At 32.1% G+C, this 22,812-nt stretch overlaps 1 protein-coding gene across 1 annotated transcript; it reads right to left on the bottom strand.

The window, feature by feature from the left end:
* Positions 1-1,024: 1,024 nt before the first annotated feature.
* LOC111002508 (kinesin heavy chain) lies at positions 1,025-22,545 on the bottom strand. Its single transcript, XM_045628910.1, has 19 exons — positions 22,214-22,545; positions 21,420-21,591; positions 21,189-21,332; positions 20,958-21,101; positions 20,756-20,880; positions 20,430-20,683; positions 20,245-20,353; positions 20,022-20,156; positions 19,203-19,375; positions 17,410-17,599; positions 16,025-16,315; positions 15,099-15,260; positions 14,385-14,551; positions 13,811-13,912; positions 11,887-12,004; positions 11,473-11,700; positions 3,343-3,457; positions 3,003-3,107; positions 1,025-2,850 (listed from the first exon to the last, which is right to left on the bottom strand). Exons 1-19 carry the CDS (start codon positions 22,358-22,360, stop codon positions 2,840-2,842), a joined length of 2,892 nt encoding a protein of 963 aa, XP_045484866.1. The 5' UTR covers positions 22,361-22,545; the 3' UTR covers positions 1,025-2,839.
* Positions 22,546-22,812: the final 267 nt, after the last annotated feature.

The following is a 22,812-nucleotide window of genomic DNA, read 5'->3' as shown; positions in this document are numbered from 1 at the left end:
CATTACACCCAACCTCCATAACGATAATGAAATAATACAACGTACTTTTTAAACTGCTGAAATTAGTTAAAACTGCGAGTACTGTGCTGTGTACGTTATTTTGTCTCAGCCCGTAATCTTGATTTCCGGCATCTACATAGGTACCTACTAAAGCTATCTAAGAAATCCGGAATACAAATTTGGATTGCAAGATATAAATAAGTAGAAAATACAGCAAAGTTTTTGGTGCGCCAAGACGTCAGGCAAAAATAACATGGCTAGGGTAACTAAGGGTCTGTTTTACAATGTCCGGATAATTTCAAAATAATCTATTTATTACTTCTTGGTAGGATAAACACTGTTGTTGCAGGTAGCGCGAAATTTCTTCGGAACTTTTATCTTCCGAATAATTTATGTGTTGCATAGCTATTTGGTACTTTATCCATACATTGTGAAACAGACCCTAAGAATTGTATTACATGTAATTACTAACACTAGTCTGAAATAAACTTTATCTTTTTCTCATACAAATTTTCCTTATATGATACGACAATCCTTGTAATATTAAAATTTGCACAGTACCTTGAGTGTTATTATATAGAGTTTACACTGTAAACGTTACAAGCTAGATCCATAATTCAAATCATAAAAATAAAAAAAAATTCTGTGACCCCACTTTGCTTTTTTGTCACAAATATACCATTGTGTATTCAGTTATTTTTGTGGGCCAGTGTGATCTTTAATTGCTTGGTCCAATAGCTATGAAGTGTAAATGAACCTACATTTTAGTTGTTGAACGCCCATTAATATATTCTCACATTCCATTATTTTTTAATACATCTAATAATTTTTCTATATATTACTGCATTTCATGATACTTCAAGATATTTAAGCATGTCAAGATTGTATAATTTATGTGAATATTTATTGTTAATACACAAATATATTCTATTATTTTGGTGTTTTATTAATCAAACCCTTACAAGCAGACCACTTATATGTTCAGTTGTAAAACTAAAGGATTGTGTAATTGAAAAACACTGTAGCAAATTAAAGTCATATTTTTATTTTCATAATAAAGAAAACACTCGTCCTGAGAATTTCCCTATCATATACATCATACAAAAGATGCTGATTAAACTAAATCACTTGTTGCAAAGGCAAGCCTGGGTCAGGGGTCGGCCCTTTGAGCTGTCAATGCTTCGGCGATCGGAAACCGAGAAAGCCTCTTCCATACATTCACTTAAGAAACAGACATACGCCTCCCGAGCTGACAGTTCCGGCGAACATACGCGATCATGATTAAAAAAACCTTGTAAATACGTAAAAAGCGTCTCTCAAAAGTAAATAAAGACGAGAATGTAATAAATAACTAAGTAAAGAAATAATTTACTACTTTACACCTAAATAATATGTATTGCAACACGCTGAGGAGCTCCAGAACCGCAAAGTAATTTCAGTTGGTAATCTCGATGAGTTTGTGATTTATCTTTGGTTAACTGACCAAGTCGAGGTCGGTTCCACAACTCCCTTCCATATTTCATAAGTACTTACATTAGTTACAGATCTACGAAGCTAATTAAAAGCAAATAGAGAACGTCAACCGAATCGCAGGCGCAACCCAGTTTGAATCGATAAGATATCGCCAATATTAAAGTGAATCTGTGAATTCCTACTAAAAACAAAAGCTTTAGAATACAGTTAGCATCGAAACGGGAAACTACAAATCATCACAGCTCTGCCAAAACGTATAACGCAAGTTAGGTGACCCGGGTGATAACATATTGGGAATTGAAAGGTTTTAGTTGAAAGTGATTTTCGTATACCCTTGGGGAATAAAAAAATCGCCCACTAAGGATTCGTGCGTCGGCGCAAATAGTACCTCGAGGCCGAGAACTTGCTCGTCACAGCAAGTCGCCCAGATACACACGCCCATGTGTCTTACGCGCAACCGTAGACCGGTCCATATAGTTCATCATGTTTGAATCGATTTGATTTTCTGACTAGAGGAGGGGAGGGCAAGAAACTGTACAGTACCCGGCCATTTTTAACTCGCAACGGGTTTTAGAAAGAGATACTCGGCTAGCTTCGGCCTCGTATAGCCGTCTCTGTCTCCTAATACATATATAGTGTGAGAGATGACGCTCTACAAAGCGACTATCTCTTTCTAAAGCACGATGCGACTCATAAATCGCTGGTACTGTAAATCGTTACGCGTGCGCGTAGTACACGTTACGTAATCACCCGGCGCCATTAACTCATAAATGCTGACATGTCGGCATAACGCTTATCACAATATATAAAAATATTTTAAAGAAGCTTACACTAGAACTACGCGAACGCACTCTGAATGCATTTGCCACCACACTTGACACGACAGACATAATTTTTTTTTATACTTTTATATTTTTTCTTTGTGCGGCAGCGTATGCCTGCGAAATTCATAGCGGGTAACTCTCGAAGGAAGGAATATTAGACGCCGGCCGCTTCGTGGTAAACCGATTTGTACTGACCGGCCGCAACATTACTTCCTCGGGAGATTCAAGGCGTCAATTGGTACTAAATAATACTCGTTCGTTTAAAAACCAATGGAAAGTTGAATATTGTGTTGAAATCGCCAGAAAAACTTGCATAAGCCTATCTCCCTAAACATGTGCATTCTTAACATTAGGATTAAAGAGGTCAAATGTTAAGCCTTAGTTACTACTATATTGTTATTTTTGCTGTGTAACTTACATATTAGGCTTTTGATAAATAGTAGAATAATTGTTTTTTTTTTCAAGAACGATTTTGCCGCGTTATTTAAAAATACATCTATGAATTTTCACTTAAGATTCTCTATGATGTAACAGCTACCTCTTCAACTTTCATCTGGAAAAGGAATCATTAATTTATTAAAAATATTTACACACAAAAATAGACCCGACGCAAAATTAAGTATCTATGTATATTTTTTCTAAAGAATAAACGACTTTTTGTGTTTATTTACTTTCATTCTATTTATTGTATATGTAAAAGCGTACCTCTAGCTCCAACAATGATGGACTTCCGTTTAATGTCCTGCGCAGGCGCAGGTCGCACCGCGCCTCCGCCCGGCAAATGGCCGCCACCAGCGCGGATGGGTTTGGCTGCAAGAACAGATTATATAAATATTAATAAACTATAAAATAAACTTACGGCTAAGTTTGAATATAGACTCTGAATACATCAAACGAAAATGATCAAATTAAAAACATCAATAAACATATTCTTGACTGAATCTAAAAATAATTAAAAAGTAATAATATTACTATAGAAAAATCATTGAAATACTGTTCAGTCCGGCTAACGCCGTAAATAATTTATGTAATCTAATCTTCATACCAATTTGTGCTTGCACGCCCCTTCGCGCGAGGTTCTTGGCACGTACGGCTTCCTTGATTCTGTCCACCTCGAACTGGTATCTCTTACGGTCACGCATAGCGCCTTCTTTAGCCTCCTGTTTAACAAAAAATATATTAATATATATAGATTCACCGCAATTAATAATTGCAAAATTGGTGTGACTACCGTCGTCTGATACTTTTATTTAATTTTTAAAGTCAATGTGCACGTCCGGCAGTAGTAGGGATTCACGGGTTCTGCCTCACTCGCTGCCTCAGTCAACCTAACCCCCCGTGCCGGGGACTGCCTCACTCGCTGCCTCAGTCAACCTAACCCCCCGTGTGTTTCTGGCTCAGCGGCAGTCCCCCCCTAAAAAAAAAAAAAAAAAAAAAAAAAAAGTTTGGTCTCTTTCCCCACTAAACAGACCGTGCTGAGTCGATAGCACTCACTCCCGAAGCGATATTTCTCTCTGTTTCGAAGTTAGGTTTTGCTATACGTTGCAAATTAATCGATTTACTAATCACCTCATAATAAGAATGTAACGTCTCGTCCAAATCCTCATTTACTAATCACCGAGTCAGTTTCGTATCCATAATTAGCAAATTACCATTACGCATACGCATTTACCTGCAAATGCACCAGGACAGATGGGAAAAGGATTTACTGAACATTAAAAATATGATTTCCGTGTTTTATGTGTTTATTTGCATTATGTTACAATACAACTTTACTAGTGTCATGTCATTTCTTGGCGAGTCATACGAAAAATTTCTGAGGTAATCTTCCAAGCTGAAACCCCAGAACTTGTAGTACAAATATACTACACAATACTCCCCACAAAAGGCAGAATAGATGTCCTGAACGCTAGCTGTATTATAGCTCCATACCCGACAATTTCTTCTTAAAAAATCCGCTATTACTCTAATAGGTTTACGTCCAAAGGAATCAAAATATTCTCCAACTTTTTCGTGGTTGATATGAATAGCTACCCAATGAGATCCTGGTTGTGAGTCAGGGTCGAGATTGCATATAATAAATGTGGGTAAGTGTACGTGCATTGGTAGGCGATTCGAGGGGTACACGCTATACTGGATGCTGGGATGTATTTTATGGAGACTCATTTGCAGGTTTAATGTATTCATTTTTACTCCAACGCGTTTGACCTTCTACTCTTTGTATTTAACAAAAACGGAAAGGACCCTTGAGAATCACGTTGTGCTTACTTAGCAATTTAATACTGTCTTCGAAAACTATCGGAAGTTTATCAGAGCGAATTCGCAAAAGCGACATTAAATCCATAACTGTTAAGATACTTGTATATTTAGAAATAAATAGATCTGCTTACGTTCAATATTTATTCATGATTTGACAAACTTACCATATTTAAAAAATTACACAAACACGGATAAAATCATTACATTACTTATTGTACATACGTTATATGACTGTTGTATTATTAACAAGTTTGGTATAAAAAATAAAAACATTTTGATTACAATATACTATGATAAGAAATAACAATTATTTTAGTATTCAGAGAAACTTATTTTATATCAAAACATGACTTAAAATGAGTAGACATACTTTTATGATTGCATTAATTATGACAGATTCACATAATACTTTCTCTTTTCATAAAATACAAAAGTAGAAAAGTTGCAACGGAATGTAACAAAAATGAGATTCTGTAGTTGAAATATTATTATATTATCCCATACATTTTGAGATAATGAATCAGTCATACATAATAAAAACTTACAAAATGTGATGTATCCTAACTTTAGTGACAAAAATAGCATTTTTTCTTTTAAACATTATGTTTGGCGGTTAAATAGAAGCAACATTTACTAATAAAATGTATTAAAATAGACAGAAATTATAATAACATAGGGCAGGAGAAAGTAAATTAGATATTTAATTATAAACTATAAATTCTTGTTAAACAGTAAAAATATTAACAGGATTAATGAAGATCTAAAACAATAACAATACTTGTCTTTTTAGTAATAAAAAATCAAAATTGTTATACAATTATAAGAAGAAACTAAAAAAAATTAAATACTATTACCTATTTTAACACCAAAAATAAGATTTAAAATTTACATGTTGTCATTAATAAATATTTATCCTAACTATAATTTTTTCAGAACTTTACAATTACTTATTTTGCAATTTAAAGCTAGTCATTTGTCAGGTTATAATTTTTATGATACATTGAATTCCTAATTACCCTAAAACCATAACTTTGATTACACTACTTATTTATTAATATTATGATACATTTATATATGATACAATTATAAATCTTAAATAATCCATAATACTAGTATTGGAATCTGTAATTAATTATTAACCATAAATATATTTATGTTGTGTTGTATAGATCTCTCAAAATCCTATAAGTAATTAAAATGTCATAGAACATAGACAAATCGAAAAGTGTATGTAGATAAAACTCATGTGCGTATTCTAAAATATTTTATCAGAATTTTTTGGAGTTTAAATTATGTAGGTACTGATTTCGAATAAGCCTCTTAGACTTTTAATGTGAATAGTAGAAAAATAATAGCAATAGGTGAACAAACAGTCTACTAGTAATAAATAAGACGCAAATGTTGACGATTTCTTAACATAAAAATAATCACATAATCTGGAGTTCCTCTTAGAGTGGAATAATATAGTTTTATACACTTAATTAGTTCTTATAGTGTTTTAATGCCATCCACCAAATTAAAACTTACACAAACTACAAGGTACATACGCGAATGTAAATAGAGATATTAGTTTTATAAACTGTTCTATTAAACTGGCATTATTACATGAGTTACGTTTAATTTTGATACAGTGACGTTAAATATAAGTGGGTTATTTGTTTTAGTCTTTCAACGTCACATATTAATTTTATTAAAAGTTATTTATTTTTTCACATAACTGGCCGATAATAACAATGGAACACAACGGTAGTTTACCAGGTCACGTAACAATAAATAAATAAAAAAATAAAAAAACAAACAAATGATTGTGATATGTGCCAGATTCATAGGTTACTCACAATTCGTATACATTTTAAATTATAAATATGGATTCCTGGTGTGTGATTAAAAAATCGGTAAATGCGTTTATTGGTCCGATAGATTGTAATGAAACATTTTCCATCCCCGCGGCCATAGTAAATTGGGCCCGAAGACCACAGCTAAGTTGCTGCTTGTCATCTTATTTAGGCAGCTACGATCTTGTACCTATAAATATTATCTCTAGTAGGACATAAAACTTAACAATTTGAATCTAGGATTTATTTAACTATGAGAATGTGTGTATATGTTCATGGCATTTCATAAGTAGTTGTTCAGTGCTTTCCAAAACTTTTGCTGGAAGTATGTACAAAATTTGTCCATTTAATTTACTTTTTGAGGGATTCGTTATTTACTGATAAAATTTCTTCCAAATATTTAGAAGAAATCTTTGTATTGTAGGTAGTAAAAAAAACTTAATGTTTTGAAGCATATAAAAATAATACTAATTCTTTTGTGAAATCCTTCAGTGTATATATTTCAAATTATTTTAACTTTATTGAAAGGTGTATGTATTATATGTATAACAATCTAAAAATAATCAAAGAAATACAAACAATTATTTCATTTAGGTTTGAAGTGCCACAAGTTTTAATCATCATTTTTTTTAATATATAGCAAACGAGCCTGCGGAACGTCCAGTAAGGGACGACTCGATTTATTTTTATATGTTATAGTAAAATTAAAAAAAGACAAATACCTTCCACAAAAACTGCGTCATATAAATAATGGTTTTTTATGTTATTTATTTCTGAAATAATAAAATTTGTTTTTTGTATTATGAAGCAAGAAAGGTGAAAATATTGATTCTCGAAAAGCAACCTCTAGACAATTACAAGATTTTAAAGTATATTATGCAGTTTTTGTGGAAGGTATTTGTCTTTTTTTAATTTTACTATAACATATAAAAATAAATCGAGTCGTCCCTTACTGGACGTTCCGCAGGCTCGTTTGCTATATATTAAAAAAAATGATGATTAAAACTTGTGGCACTTCAAACCTAAATGAAATAATTGTTTGTATTTCTTTGATTATTTTTAGATTGTTATACATATAATACATACACCTTTCAATAAAGTTAAAATAATTTGAAATATATACACTGAAGGATTTCACAAAAGAATTAGTATTATTTTTATATGCTTCAAAACATTAAGTTTTTTTTACTACCTACAATACAAAGATTTCTTCTAAATATTTGGAAGAAATTTTATCAGTAAATAACGAATCTCTCAAAAAGTAAATTAAATGGACAAATTTTGTACATACTTCCAGCAAAAGTTTTGGAAAGCACTGAACAACTACTTATGAAATGCCATGAACATATACACACATTCTCATAGTTAAATAAATCCTAGATTCAAATTGTTAAGTTTTATGTCCTACTAGAGATAATATTTATAGGTACAAGATCGTAGCTGCCTAAATAAGATGACAAGCAGCAACTTAGCTGTGGTCTTCGGGCCCAATTTACTATGGCCGCGGGGATGGAAAATGTTTCATTACAATCTATCGGACCAATAAACGCATTTACCGATTTTTTAATCACACACCAGGAATCCATATTTATAATTTAAAATGTATACGAATTGTGAGTAACCTATGAATCTGGCACATATCACAATCATTTGTTTGTTTTTTTATTTTTTTATTTATTTATTGTTACGTGACCTGGTAAACTACCGTTGTGTTCCATTGTTATTATCGGCCAGTTATGTGAAAAAATAAATAACTTTTAATAAAATTAATATGTGACGTTGAAAGACTAAAACAAATAACCCACTTATATTTAACGTCACTGTATCAAAATTAAACGTAACTCATGTAATAATGCCAGTTTAATAGAACAGTTTATAAAACTAATATCTCTATTTACATTCGCGTATGTACCTTGTAGTTTGTGTAAGTTTTAATTTGGTGGATGGCATTAAAACACTATAAGAACTAATTAAGTGTATAAAACTATATTATTCCACTCTAAGAGGAACTCCAGATTATGTGATTATTTTTATGTTAAGAAATCGTCAACATTTGCGTCTTATTTATTACTAGTAGACTGTTTGTTCACCTATTGCTATTATTTTTCTACTATTCACATTAAAAGTCTAAGAGGCTTATTCGAAATCAGTACCTACATAATTTAAACTCCAAAAAATTCTGATAAAATATTTTAGAATACGCACATGAGTTTTATCTACATACACTTTTCGATTTGTCTATGTTCTATGACATTTTAATTACTTATAGGATTTTGAGAGATCTATACAACACAACATAAATATATTTATGGTTAATAATTAATTACAGATTCCAATACTAGTATTATGGATTATTTAAGATTTATAATTGTATCATATATAAATGTATCATAATATTAATAAATAAGTAGTGTAATCAAAGTTATGGTTTTAGGGTAATTAGGAATTCAATGTATCATAAAAATTATAACCTGACAAATGACTAGCTTTAAATTGCAAAATAAGTAATTGTAAAGTTCTGAAAAAATTATAGTTAGGATAAATATTTATTAATGACAACATGTAAATTTTAAATCTTATTTTTGGTGTTAAAATAGGTAATAGTATTTAATTTTTTTTAGTTTCTTCTTATAATTGTATAACAATTTTGATTTTTTATTACTAAAAAGACAAGTATTGTTATTGTTTTAGATCTTCATTAATCCTGTTAATATTTTTACTGTTTAACAAGAATTTATAGTTTATAATTAAATATCTAATTTACTTTCTCCTGCCCTATGTTATTATAATTTCTGTCTATTTTAATACATTTTATTAGTAAATGTTGCTTCTATTTAACCGCCAAACATAATGTTTAAAAGAAAAAATGCTATTTTTGTCACTAAAGTTAGGATACATCACATTTTGTAAGTTTTTATTATGTATGACTGATTCATTATCTCAAAATGTATGGGATAATATAATAATATTTCAACTACAGAATCTCATTTTTGTTACATTCCGTTGCAACTTTTCTACTTTTGTATTTTATGAAAAGAGAAAGTATTATGTGAATCTGTCATAATTAATGCAATCATAAAAGTATGTCTACTCATTTTAAGTCATGTTTTGATATAAAATAAGTTTCTCTGAATACTAAAATAATTGTTATTTCTTATCATAGTATATTGTAATCAAAATGTTTTTATTTTTTATACCAAACTTGTTAATAATACAACAGTCATATAACGTATGTACAATAAGTAATGTAATGATTTTATCCGTGTTTGTGTAATTTTTTAAATATGGTAAGTTTGTCAAATCATGAATAAATATTGAACGTAAGCAGATCTATTTATTTCTAAATATACAAGTATCTTAACAGTTATGGATTTAATGTCGCTTTTGCGAATTCGCTCTGATAAACTTCCGATAGTTTTCGAAGACAGTATTAAATTGCTAAGTAAGCACAACGTGATTCTCAAGGGTCCTTTCCGTTTTTGTTAAATACAAAGAGTAGAAGGTCAAACGCGTTGGAGTAAAAATGAATACATTAAACCTGCAAATGAGTCTCCATAAAATACATCCCAGCATCCAGTATAGCGTGTACCCCTCGAATCGCCTACCAATGCACGTACACTTACCCACATTTATTATATGCAATCTCGACCCTGACTCACAACCAGGATCTCATTGGGTAGCTATTCATATCAACCACGAAAAAGTTGGAGAATATTTTGATTCCTTTGGACGTAAACCTATTAGAGTAATAGCGGATTTTTTAAGAAGAAATTGTCGGGTATGGAGCTATAATACAGCTAGCGTTCAGGACATCTATTCTGCCTTTTGTGGGGAGTATTGTGTAGTATATTTGTACTACAAGTTCTGGGGTTTCAGCTTGGAAGATTACCTCAGAAATTTTTCGTATGACTCGCCAAGAAATGACATGACACTAGTAAAGTTGTATTGTAACATAATGCAAATAAACACATAAAACACGGAAATCATATTTTTAATGTTCAGTAAATCCTTTTCCCATCTGTCCTGGTGCATTTGCAGGTAAATGCGTATGCGTAATGGTAATTTGCTAATTATGGATACGAAACTGACTCGGTGATTAGTAAATGAGGATTTGGACGAGACGTTACATTCTTATTATGAGGTGATTAGTAAATCGATTAATTTGCAACGTATAGCAAAACCTAACTTCGAAACAGAGAGAAATATCGCTTCGGGAGTGAGTGCTATCGACTCAGCACGGTCTGTTTAGTGGGGAAAGAGACCAAACTTTTTTTTTTTTTTTTTTTTTTTTTTTAGGCGGGGACTGCCGCTGAGCCAGAAACACACGGGGGGTTAGGTTGACTGAGGCAGCGAGTGAGGCAGTCCCCGGCACGGGGGGTTAGGTTGACTGAGGCAGCGAGTGAGGCAGAACCCGTGAATCCCTACTACTTCCGGCCGATCAGAGAGCAACTCTACTCTATAACTTAATTACTCAACAATCGACTCTACGCACTACTGACAAATTGATATTGACTCATTAACATTTTACAACATGTTAGATCGTTCAACAATACAAATCTTGTCAAAAATATTATACATGTAAGAGATTGTCATAAAAGACGATGTCATTTGTTTTATTATAATGGCAACACCACGCAGAGACATCCTATCTAAAGTAATGTAAAACGGCTAATAAATCGGAGAGATGGCAGGATTTGTTTTTAGGTTATACCCCACCATGCAAATCTGATCCACTAATAGTAGTAGTTATATTTTTTGTGTTTTCACACTTACTCTCACACAAAGAGACATGACAGATAAAAAACCATAAATTTTGATAAAGTATCAAAATATCACTATCATAATAGTATATAAAATAAATAAATGTTCGACGTCCTGATAGATGGAAAAACTGTCAAGTTTACGACACTTTTGTAAAAAATTCTTTGCTGAATAAAAAAATCATGTATGATAAGGGCAAAGTTAATTGATCACCAATAGATAAAGAAAAAAGACAATAAGTTGCGTGTAAATTGATCTTAGACTATATATATGTAAATGTTTATCATAGCACTCTGTAAAGCAATCCTTATATTATTTACCTTGAGCGCGGTCTCGAGCGCCTTGACCCTCTCCATGGTGGCTCGGAGCCTCTTCTCCAGCTTGGGCAGTTCGCAGCGCAGGTCGGCGTTGTCGCGCACCAACTGTTTGTGCACCTTGGTGAGTTGCTCCAGGTTGTTCTCCAAGAACGAGATCTTCTGTTTCTGAGCCAAGGAGCCTCCCTCTTCCTCCGCGCCTTCCTCTGAGTTTGTGGATTTCTTTATCCTGGCCTGTAACAGTCAATTTAAGAATCAATTAAATCTTCGGACTTGAGATTTTTCGATAATAATTAAATGACAATTCATACAACATTCCTAAAAAATATAGTTTATCGTTTATAACCATAGGAAAAAAGTGTAAAAATCAATTGTAACAAATATAAAGAAAAATTAATATTTTTTTTAAATATAAATTACCTGCAAGTCTTGAACGAATAGTTTCCGTAGATTGTGCAAAGTCTGCAATTCCTTAGCCACGGTGTCTTCCAATCCCTTGAGATCGGCGCGGGCTTGTTCGCGACGCTCCACGCTTTGACTATAGAAATATCACTTATTACATAATTTTAATAAATAAAATATAACTACATACATATATCTACGTTGTATATGGAGTTTTACCTGCAAAGTGAGTTATCCTGCACGCACCCATCCATATATCAGGATTCGCTATTAGGCCATTAGACAATGCCACTCCCGGCAGAATGAATATGAATGGGATACGTGCGGAATAAAATGATAACTTAAAAATATAAAAAGCGAGGTGTCACAAGACCTTGCACTACATTTGTACTTAATAACTAATTTCATAAAATTATCACATTTCAATTAAATCCAGATATTATGTATTATCTTCTAGATTTAATTTTCAACCGTTAACTGCACGGTTCACAACATTGAGGCAATCACTCTTCGGCAGTCGATTGCTAAGGATGTGGGAGGAAAAAATAAATGCACAAAAGACGGGTTAAATAAAATGGGAATGGTCATGCATCAAAATAAATGCCAATGTAAATGCAATGATGACGTCATGGATCCTAAATGCCTATATGGCAACGGCCATTAATACTTTCAAATACTATGCGACACTACAAAATAATCTTTGGTTTATATGGTCACCGTAAGTGGTAGAAAAATATTTATTAAAAAATATTCTACTATCTGTACATTATATTTACAATTTATTTACATTTTGTCCATAAAATTTTGTGCTACTACTACCAGATTAGAAATTTAACAACGATTTAAACACGACTACTATCAAAATTCATGCTAAGTACATGCGAGGAAATACCGGTGGATTTTTAACACCAATTTATACTTTACTCAAAGAAAATATTAATTAAAAAAAAAACATATTTTTTATATTCAAAACGGCATATTTTTTAAAAAGAATGATATTTCTTAGTAAATTGATTTTTTTGTGAATTTACTGAAGGAATTTAGCTAATTTATTTATCGCTTAACGATACTATTCTCAAATATTGTATTGTTAATTTTTATAAAATAAGTAATGTTTTTCTTACTTTCTAAAGTTTTCTTTGAGTAAAATTTGTTATTATTTTTTTAATTTTATGGTTTAAAAATACCATCCTGTATAACTACAGTAAGCAAACAACAAATTTGACTAGATTTCGAATTCGAGCGAAGCATGGCCACCTTACGCGAGTTAACCTAATTTATTGCATATTTGTAAGGTGAACACTGATATAACATGGATCTCATACACACAAATAGTTAATAAAATGTTTTTTTTATTTGTAAAAAAAGAGGGTAGCATCAATGTTAGAATGTGTACCGGCAGTGTATTGCTGTGTATATTTGAGAGAATTTATTTTGCACAGACTAGTTAATTCAGTACCAACATAACAAGCTGTAGTACACTTAAAAATAAATTCAATTTCCACAACTTCAGTTAACACGAATCTAAAGAAATTTGAACACGTCTACGTATTGAATTACGCGATATTTGAAAGTATACTTAAAAATTATGATACCCGATAAATTTTACGAGTATATAAAAAATGCAATGTTAAAGGAATGTTATGGTAAGAGATCCACGAAAGCAAGCAAAGCTTAAACCAAAACAACAATTTGCGGGTATCTATGGGTGAGGAGGATCATAGTAACGGATATGAGCAGGTGAAGCTGGAGTGGGTGGATGTTGCAGGTGTGACGGGGGACTTTGGATATTGCCGAGAGCGACTTTTCCTCCCTCGCGGCCTTCTCTATGCCTAAATCGTATTTCTCAACTATATCACGGAAATCGTCTTTGATCATCATCAGGTTGGCGACTTCCTTTTCCGCTTTATCTAGATGCCGTTTGGGTGATCGTGAGACTAACATGAGCTCTTTGAGTTTGGCAGACTTGTCCGTCTCCTCGCGCTTCAGCTTCTCGTAATCGTCTTGGAGCTGTTGCTTGGCCAGGCTCAACTCCTGGTGTGTACTGGGGACAAATTAAATCATATTAATTACGTTCAATTAAGATTCATGTATTATTCATGTAATTGTCACAAGTATTTATAAGTCAATATTTAGCTTTTATTAAGCAACTTCAAAAACCCGAAAGACAAGACATTTAATTCGACGCATACAACTGAATAAACATATACATGAGAATAATATTTTATTCATTTTAATTTTCATTGTCAACAAATTAAATTCTGTTTTTCTGTTTATTGTTATTGTTTTGTTAAACACTAAATTTTTTTGATATGTTTAGGTACCTTCTTGTTATATATATTTATATAAAATGAACTATTTGTGAAGATTTTTAATTGGCCCATGTTGTTATGTATATATTCATTTATTTTTGTATTGTGCTGTAAATCTTCTTATAAATAAATAAATAAACTTGTGTGAACATAAATTTCGCAATCTAATGATAGAGTTACCAAGTTTCGTCTGGATCTACTTACTCCTTGAGGTCTTGGTGCTGTCTCTGCAAAGCAGCCAGCTCGTCCCGAAGGGCTGCGAGTTGTGACGCATGTGAAGCCCGAAGCTGTTCCAACTGAGCTTCCAGGGCAGCGCGGACTTGTGTGTCGGCGCGTTGTTCCGCCGCTGCCAGCTGGACGCGCTCTGCCGCCTGGTATTAACACACACACATACTTTACCTTAACACAGTACATACATACTTTTATCATCTTATTCAAAAAATTAATTCAGTCTAATTGCGTAGTTTCTGGTGTCCTATTGATCCGTCTCTCTTCATCACAGCTTAAACACAATGTGACACAAAAAGAGATAATGCGACTAAGTCAAAACAGTGGGTTGAATTATTTTTTTGGAATAACGAATTTTCTAAGCGCTAAAGAAATTTTACTATAATATGGTTTTAGGTGAAATTAAATAACATTTAAGAATGTAAAGTGCAAAAATATTTTTATAATTCTTTTCTAATATATATTATCATAGTCATTGGTCTCCTACTATCAATTTGTGTTTTATGAATATAACAATAAATCAAGAGTGTTTCTTCATTAGTTTAAAAGTATGCGGGCTGCTTTTTTCAAATGACTGAATTTTTAAAAACAATATAGAGCACTTATTGTCAAACAAACAATAAAAATTGAAGTATTAGTACTCAAGAAATTTCTAAGTTAAATTGAGTCCAACCACTGTAGTTACTATACCTGTAAACGCGCACACTCTTCTCTCAAAGCATCTGCAGCCTCCTCCAACTGTCTCTTCTTGTTCTCTGCTTCCCGCATGGACTCAGCCAGAGATGCGCATCTGGCCTCGTGCTGAGAAATCAGCAGTCTGCACTCACCCAGTGTCCGCTCATACTCTTCAATCTAAAATTGTTAACAGTAAAACCATTAAAAAGTGGTTGTCTGGAAGAAATCGCTCTAAAGCGATAAGGCCGCCAGTTGCTTGTCATTAAATTATGTTTAATATTTTCCTTTTATGTAATGCAACGAAGTGTTAATAAATAAATAAAAAACCAATACATTTTTGACACACAGGAGTACTTCACTATCAATTGACTATCCTAATAATCAGGCTGTTAAAATTAGTACCTAAAAATATATAGTACATAATATTTATTATAATATTTTTCGTATTGCTATTTTTTTTACATAAAACATTTATGTTAAATTCGAATGATTGGAAAGGAGGATTAGAATCAATTTTTTTTTGTGTATACTTCTTATGACAGTCAAACTTCTTCGGGCTACATATAATTTCAATACGAATAAATTATTAAATTCAGTAGGTGACATGTATCGACTAATCGGACCCTCTAGAGTTCAGCTATAAAAAGATAAATCAAGGTGCAGAAAAATAGACGATTTTTTTAAAATTTGAAATCTCCATTCTAGCTCTTTTATCAACAGCGTGCATTAAGCCAATTTAAAATTAAAACGTAAACCAGAACCACTACCACATATAGTAAAGAGTAATTTAAATAAATTATTCACAATATGACCACTGAAACTCATAACCATAAAAGGAGATATGCGATTATTGCACATAATAAATAACATACCCAATGGACATGTATCCAGGTCACGTAAACAAAAAAAAAAAACAAATTAGTGAATATTGCAACACCGACCTTCTGATTGGCGTCAATATTTGCCGTCTCGAGTGAATGGCACCGTTGCACAATATTCTTCACTTCACTCTTCATCTTGCTGATATGGAGACGTGCAACCGTGAACTCCTCTTCAAGCTTTCCGACTGTATCCACGTTCAACTTGAAGTCCAGCTCAGAACCACCCACGGCGGCCCCGATCTCCGACAGGTCTCGTAGAAGATTCGTAAGAAGCTCGGCGATGCGTTTGCGTTGATGGGCAGACAGGTCGCGTAGCTGCTGAAGTTCACCTGTTGCGGTTGCAAGGGCACTCTATAACAGAAATGTTATTGTTAAAGATAAAATTGTAAAGACTCTAAGAAATCTACAGGCCATAAAGATATACAAGCGGTAGACAGTTTCTCTGGTGGGAGTGGCGCTAAAACCCAAAGGCTCTTGGCCATAGACATCCGTTTCTTTGATCATTTTTATTTCATGGTTATTGTTGGTGTCTGACAAATGCAGTTATTCACGAACAACTCTGACGCGATTAGGTTAAACACAGATTTTATAGAATGCAATATATGTATCTTACATGCTCTTTTGTTGTTTGTTTACAGCGGATATTTAAACTGGAAAACCTGTGTTCAAGTATTCATATAGCAGGTATTACTTGGAAACATACTCCAATCAGAAAACAACGACAATCGTTAGGAGGGCGCATAAGACAACGTAAGCTATCCGTAACACATAACAGTACCACAAATTATAATAACTCTTCGAAATACATATTTTATATAAAATAAGTTTTGGTGTGGGTGATCTTTTAACTTTTTTGTAACTATTAAATGTTCGCTCAGGTTATACAGGACGATTTTTAAATTTGATTACCTTTTTGCCAATTAAATTGATTACTTACGGAAAACCTACCTTACCTCAAATTATTAAAAAAAGAGGTTGAAAGTGCCCATTTATTCGTTGACTTAAAACACATTGGTTTAGTTTAGGTCAAATAATAAGTACTTAGTCTATAAAAAAAGCACTTATTTATTTAGAAAAAGTTAGTTGGCTTAAAAGTTACGAATCACAAAATATCCATGGCATAATGTTTTGTAATATTTATAATTATCAGAAGAACAAATTTGTTTTAATATAACTGGTGACGATGTCAAATATGAATCTCTTGGCACGATTTTTTTATACTCGTCGTGTGGTTTCTGTAAACGGGACAACTTTGCGTTCCACAGTTCATTTCGGGGACAAATCAACAACATCAACACATTAGTTATAACCCATGAAGGATACTAATTTATTTATTGTTAATGTCTTATATTGTATATTGACTGGTACGTTTTTAAGGACTTAAATAAAGTTTATAACTATTCTTAAATCACGGTTATTGCTTTAGTAAAAACTAATATCTATACCTGTTTTGCCTGTAGCTCTTCCGAAAGCTGGTCACATTCGCGGCTCTTGCTGTCTACCTCTTGCGACTTCTGGTCGTAGTTCACTGCCAGCTCTTCCAGGGCCTGAAGGACCTCCTTCACTTCTTCCTTGGAAGCCTCGTTCTCTTGTTGGCTTCGGTTCATGTCTCCTTGCAGAGTTTCGTAATCGCGTCTACAAAGGATATATACTTATTTAAGATGTGTAAATTAAATTATATAACACTTAATAATACTTAGAAAATTCTTTTTTAACGGATTGAAGCTATGTATATATATATACACTTATAATTATTTTACATAATTTTAAAATTTTCCCGACGTTACATATATTATATGTTTATAATAATACATAGCTTCAATCCGTTAAAAAAGCGTTTTCTTTAAATGTGTAAGTTATGTTAATAAAAGACATACAATAACAGTTCATAATTTTATGCCTTCCCCGTGAAGTTTTAGGAGTAGCAAGGACAGCCTTCATGACTAAGTGTTTATAGCAGACAGCATATTACAAGTGCTTCTGGCTTATAAAAATGTTTTTTTGGGTCGATAAAAAATGAATACAAAAAAACCGAAACAAGGATGTGATGTTCCTAGAACAAAGCATGCTAGATTCAGTAGAAGAACTTTATACATGGCTTGAAGAAACAATCAAAAATATTAACCGCATAAATTTATTAAAATTTTTGGAAAGGAAATCCAATAACTCGGTATCAGTTACCGCGTATTAAAAATATCACCAGAATAATAAACAATCATGATTTATCAAAACAAATATTGAGCATAGATAATGAAATTATCAATATGCTTCAAATAAAAGTGAAATTGAAAGTGTCTGATTAAATTTATAACAATAAAGAAAATTGAGTAACACAGCCATGTGCATTCACATGTAAAGTTTTAATTAATTTATCTAATTAGTGCATAGAAAGTGCGTAAAATGTTTTGTATTAAATATATTTCAATATTATCACTTTGAGCGAACTGCATTAAAAAATTGCAAAGCACAAACAGTGTTTTTTTAATAATCATATATGTTTATATTTTGACCCAATGTGGTAAAAGCGAGAATCCGTAATAATCTATTACACTTTTAACAAGACTTCAATCGTGTGATAGTTCGAAATATTTTTGCGAACGTCCTTTGATCATTAAAATAATTCTAAGTGTTTTATTCCAACACTTGTAATATTGATATTTGATTGTAAGTATTTTAGTAAAAACTTGTAACGAGTTACCATTAGTTCAGCTTAAAAATACGCAATTACACAGATACGCGCAGTCAAAATTATATGGTTCGCATTGTGCGCACGTGTGTCCTATTTTTACTTAACGACGTAAGTCATACGTATTGTTTTCTCATGTATTTAAAATACCTTTGTACAAAATAGACCTTCTTATGTGGTTCTGGAAACCAATACTTTTTTGGTGTTGATTTTTATTTTGTTCAACATTGCCTAAGTTAGGTAAATCATCACTGCATTACCCGTGAATACGTATTCACTTGTTTAAATTTATTCTAGAGCGTAAAACATCAAACTTAAATCTATGAATGAAGAAATTAAAAAATTAAATAACATTCGAACGCGCTCAAGACCCGGTTGTGACTTGAGATACGAATTAGGATATATCAGTATTATTGTGATATTTTATTATAATTTTTAATTTTAAGTCAAATAATCATAACAAATAACATAGAACACACAAACACAGCCATTATCTGAGTATGTCAAACATTGATTTAACATATGGGGATTAAGTCTCTAAAACTCTCATACCTTGTGCAAGCGATGAGCTCTTCTTGTTCCATGATTTGTTCCTTAAGCTTTTCAATCATCTGTGTGTGCTGGTTGATTTCTTCATCTTTGTCATCCAGTTGTTGATACAGAGCTTCAAGCTTGCCCTGCATAGCTGCATCTTCCACAACACTGGCTACAGCTACTGGCACTGGCTAATAGAGAAATTACATTTTTCACCATATTTTCGAGTAACTGCATCTTTTTTTAAACAAATATAAACAAAACTGATTGAATTCATATAATTATACGGAAATATAATGTGTGTGTGTATGGAAATATGTATAAACTGTATCAATTTGACTAACTCTTTTATTGGTATTTAAAACTGAGGCAAAATCTAGAAAACTCTAGAAATAATTATACTTTATTACAATGACACAGTTTACCCTCTCCAAATCAGTGGTTCAAATTAAAATAGCCCAGAGTTGAGTCACATTTTAAATACATATTTTCACTTCTGAATATGATTGTCAATATAACAGATGCAGAAATGTCTTTACCATGATTTTACACTCAAGCACCTAAGGGGTTTATTAAATAATGAAAATTATATTTAGTTACTACACAGAATGTAGAATGTAGAGACTCCTTTTCCGCACTTAGACTCTTAGCAGGTCCGTTGTGCGTGAGTTACTACACATAAATACATATTTTTATTGTGACTGTAAATATTTTTCCAATAAAATTTTTTTTTTGGTTTAGAAAATTATTTTCATTAAGTAAATAAATTAAAATATCCTATCTTATAATAATGATAAGGGATTTTTTTTTCAATGTTATGGATGAGAAGAAACTTACAGGCACAAGAGGTTTCTCTTCAATGAAGGATGTAACTGGGGTTGCAGCATCAATTTCAACCAGATTGACCTGCTCTTCAGGGCGCACTGTTTCACCAGATCTCCATCTGCTGATTTCAGCCTCCAGTTTCTCAACCTAACATAAAATAAACATGCTTGTATTGGCTTAAAAGCTATTTCTCCTGGAAAACAGTTGCGATGTTTTTATAAAAAAAAATGTCTACCTTTCCTTTAAGCCGACCAACTTTCTCCTTCTCCCTTTCATAGCGACGTTTCCATTCCTCAGCTGTGAGTTCTTCATTGACACAAACAACATTCTTGACGGTTTTTGCCCTAAAATAATAATCAATATGAAATGTTTACTATGAATGTTATAAAAAAATAAGATGTGTATTTTATAAAGTAATACCTTTTACCAAAGTCCAGAGTACTTTTAGTTTCACTTTCGTTGAATGATGCCGGAGAGCAACAAATGACAATGGTTGTACGAGCATTACCTCCAAGAGATTCTTGCAAGATACGTGTCAGTTTTGAATCTCTGTAGGGAATGTGGGACTTATTACCATCAGCTAGAGCCGAAATGACATTACCCAAGGCTGACAGAGATTTATTAATATTCTTTGCTTCATCAAGTACCGTACCTTCAGCACCAGTTTTAGACACCTGAAATATCACAAGTTAGTTAATAGAAAATAGTTGTATTTAAGAGTAATTCACAATTTAGAAATTACATACCTTTTCTGAACCAGCCAAGTCCACAAGATATAGTTTTCCTGACAATTTCTTTTGATTTTCTAAATTTTCTTGTTTCACATTAATCAGGAACACTGAATGAGATCTAGATGAATGTTCATTCATATCTGCAAATATTTTTGAGTTAATATTTGTCCCCAAAGGTGTAGTACAGAACAACTCTTACATTAAATCTTAAACTTACTTGTAACAGCAATATGTCTATTAGATTTGCCTTCCTCTATAACTTCAAACACTTCTTCTGGACTTGAAACAAATCGTTCAGTAGCACCTTTTACAAATGGAACTCTATTCTTATCTTCGTGCACACTTAAGTTTACCTTTGAAACTGAAAAAAAAAATATTACCAGTTGAGGAGATATACAAATAGATATATAAATAGATATTTATACAAATGCCTCAAAAATAAATTTACCGTCTAATAAGTCTCTGATTTTGTCCATATAGATTTCAAAATATGAAACTTTTATGTGGAATTCAAGATTTTCTTCCATTGCATAAATATGATTGAAAATGTCATTGACTATCCTTGGAATGATACCCTGTTTACCTGGGTCTCCTGTAAATCAATATTATAAGTTAAAGTTTAAATACTTTATAATATAGGTTATCACTTAATTGACCATGTACAATGTTTTAAACAGACCTATGACACCCTCCATTGTATGTGTTTTTCCAGAGCTGGTCTGACCATATGCAAATATGGTACCATTGTATCCAGCAAGAACATCTGATACAATGCTTTTTGCAGCTTCATTATAGACTTTCTCTTGTGTTGCATTGGGCTTAAATACTTTGTCAAACAGATATACTTTACCCTTAAATAAAAAAATAATTTAATAAGAAACTGTCCCTGAAAGGTGGTGTATTTTAGTTTTATTTTCAATTGTGAATTTATGAATTATTATTTAACAATATTGAATGAATTAAATTTTAATTAATAGTGATTAGTGTTGTCTAGACTAATAAATGTTTGGAGATTTTATCACACAAATAAACTTGCTTGGCTGAAAGAAAATAATGCATTTCTAAAATATACTAATAAAGAAAATAAGGATTTTATCAGGTAGACAAAAAAATTTATGCAAATATTTTTTTATTAATTTATTAAGCAAATATTACGTTTGTTTACATTTAAACAACAAGTAAATAAAGAAAACCGTATGAGGCCTGCATAATTCCTTAAGAATTTGCAGGTCAAGGTCGAAAAACTATTTGTATTGATTTTAGTTAGAAAAGGATTCCTTAAATTCTGTTGCGTAAACTTTGTCATGATTCTTCTAATTTTCACTGTTGCAATCATAGTCAACGAAGCGTAATAAAAAAGAAAGGCCATTTCGTAGCAGGTGAACACCAGCCATAATGTATTAGTCATCACGATCTAAATTGGGGCGATGATAGAGGAAGTTAATATTGGTTTTAAAACTAGGGTTCACTTACCCCTATAGAAATGCAATTATCGTCAGGTCCTGAAGGAAATTTCACAATAAATTTTGAACCAGCTTTTTCTTCGGAGTCGTTGAGTGGCCGAAATCGGCATACGACTCTAATGCTGTCTTCAGCAGCTATTTCGCGGTCTGCTGCCATATTTAACAATTATTAAGCTTACACTAAAAATCGTCTATGAAATTACAAAAAATAAAATATAAACTGGAACATAAAACCGTGCATGAAGAACTACAAAGTTAAAATTTGTCACTGGGATATCTTCATGACAGCAGTATCAAAATGTCGGCCATATTCTCTGAACAAGAAAGGCCCGAGATCAACGTTCTATTGGTTGGTGTAATAATTATGCCAACATAATGACGAGATCGATTCGTGCTGCCAACCCTTAGATAATTGTGTATTAAGGATACGTTCAACTCTTCAAATCATACAACGTCATAGAAATGTGGACACTTTAGTGGTATTGAAAGAATAAGTTATATTTACTAATTATATGAGTATTTATAAGAGATATTTGCTATAGAATTATTTTTTTTGGTTAATATTTGTCATTTTTTATTATTAGGTGAATGTACGAATTATAATATAGT

The sequence above is a fragment of the Pieris rapae genome, chromosome 7 (assembly GCF_905147795.1).
Source record: "Pieris rapae chromosome 7, ilPieRapa1.1, whole genome shotgun sequence".
Classification (NCBI taxonomy): Eukaryota; Metazoa; Arthropoda; class Insecta; order Lepidoptera; family Pieridae; genus Pieris; species Pieris rapae.
Note: the sequence above shows the minus strand (reverse complement) of the source record. Positions and strands in the feature narration are given on the sequence as shown.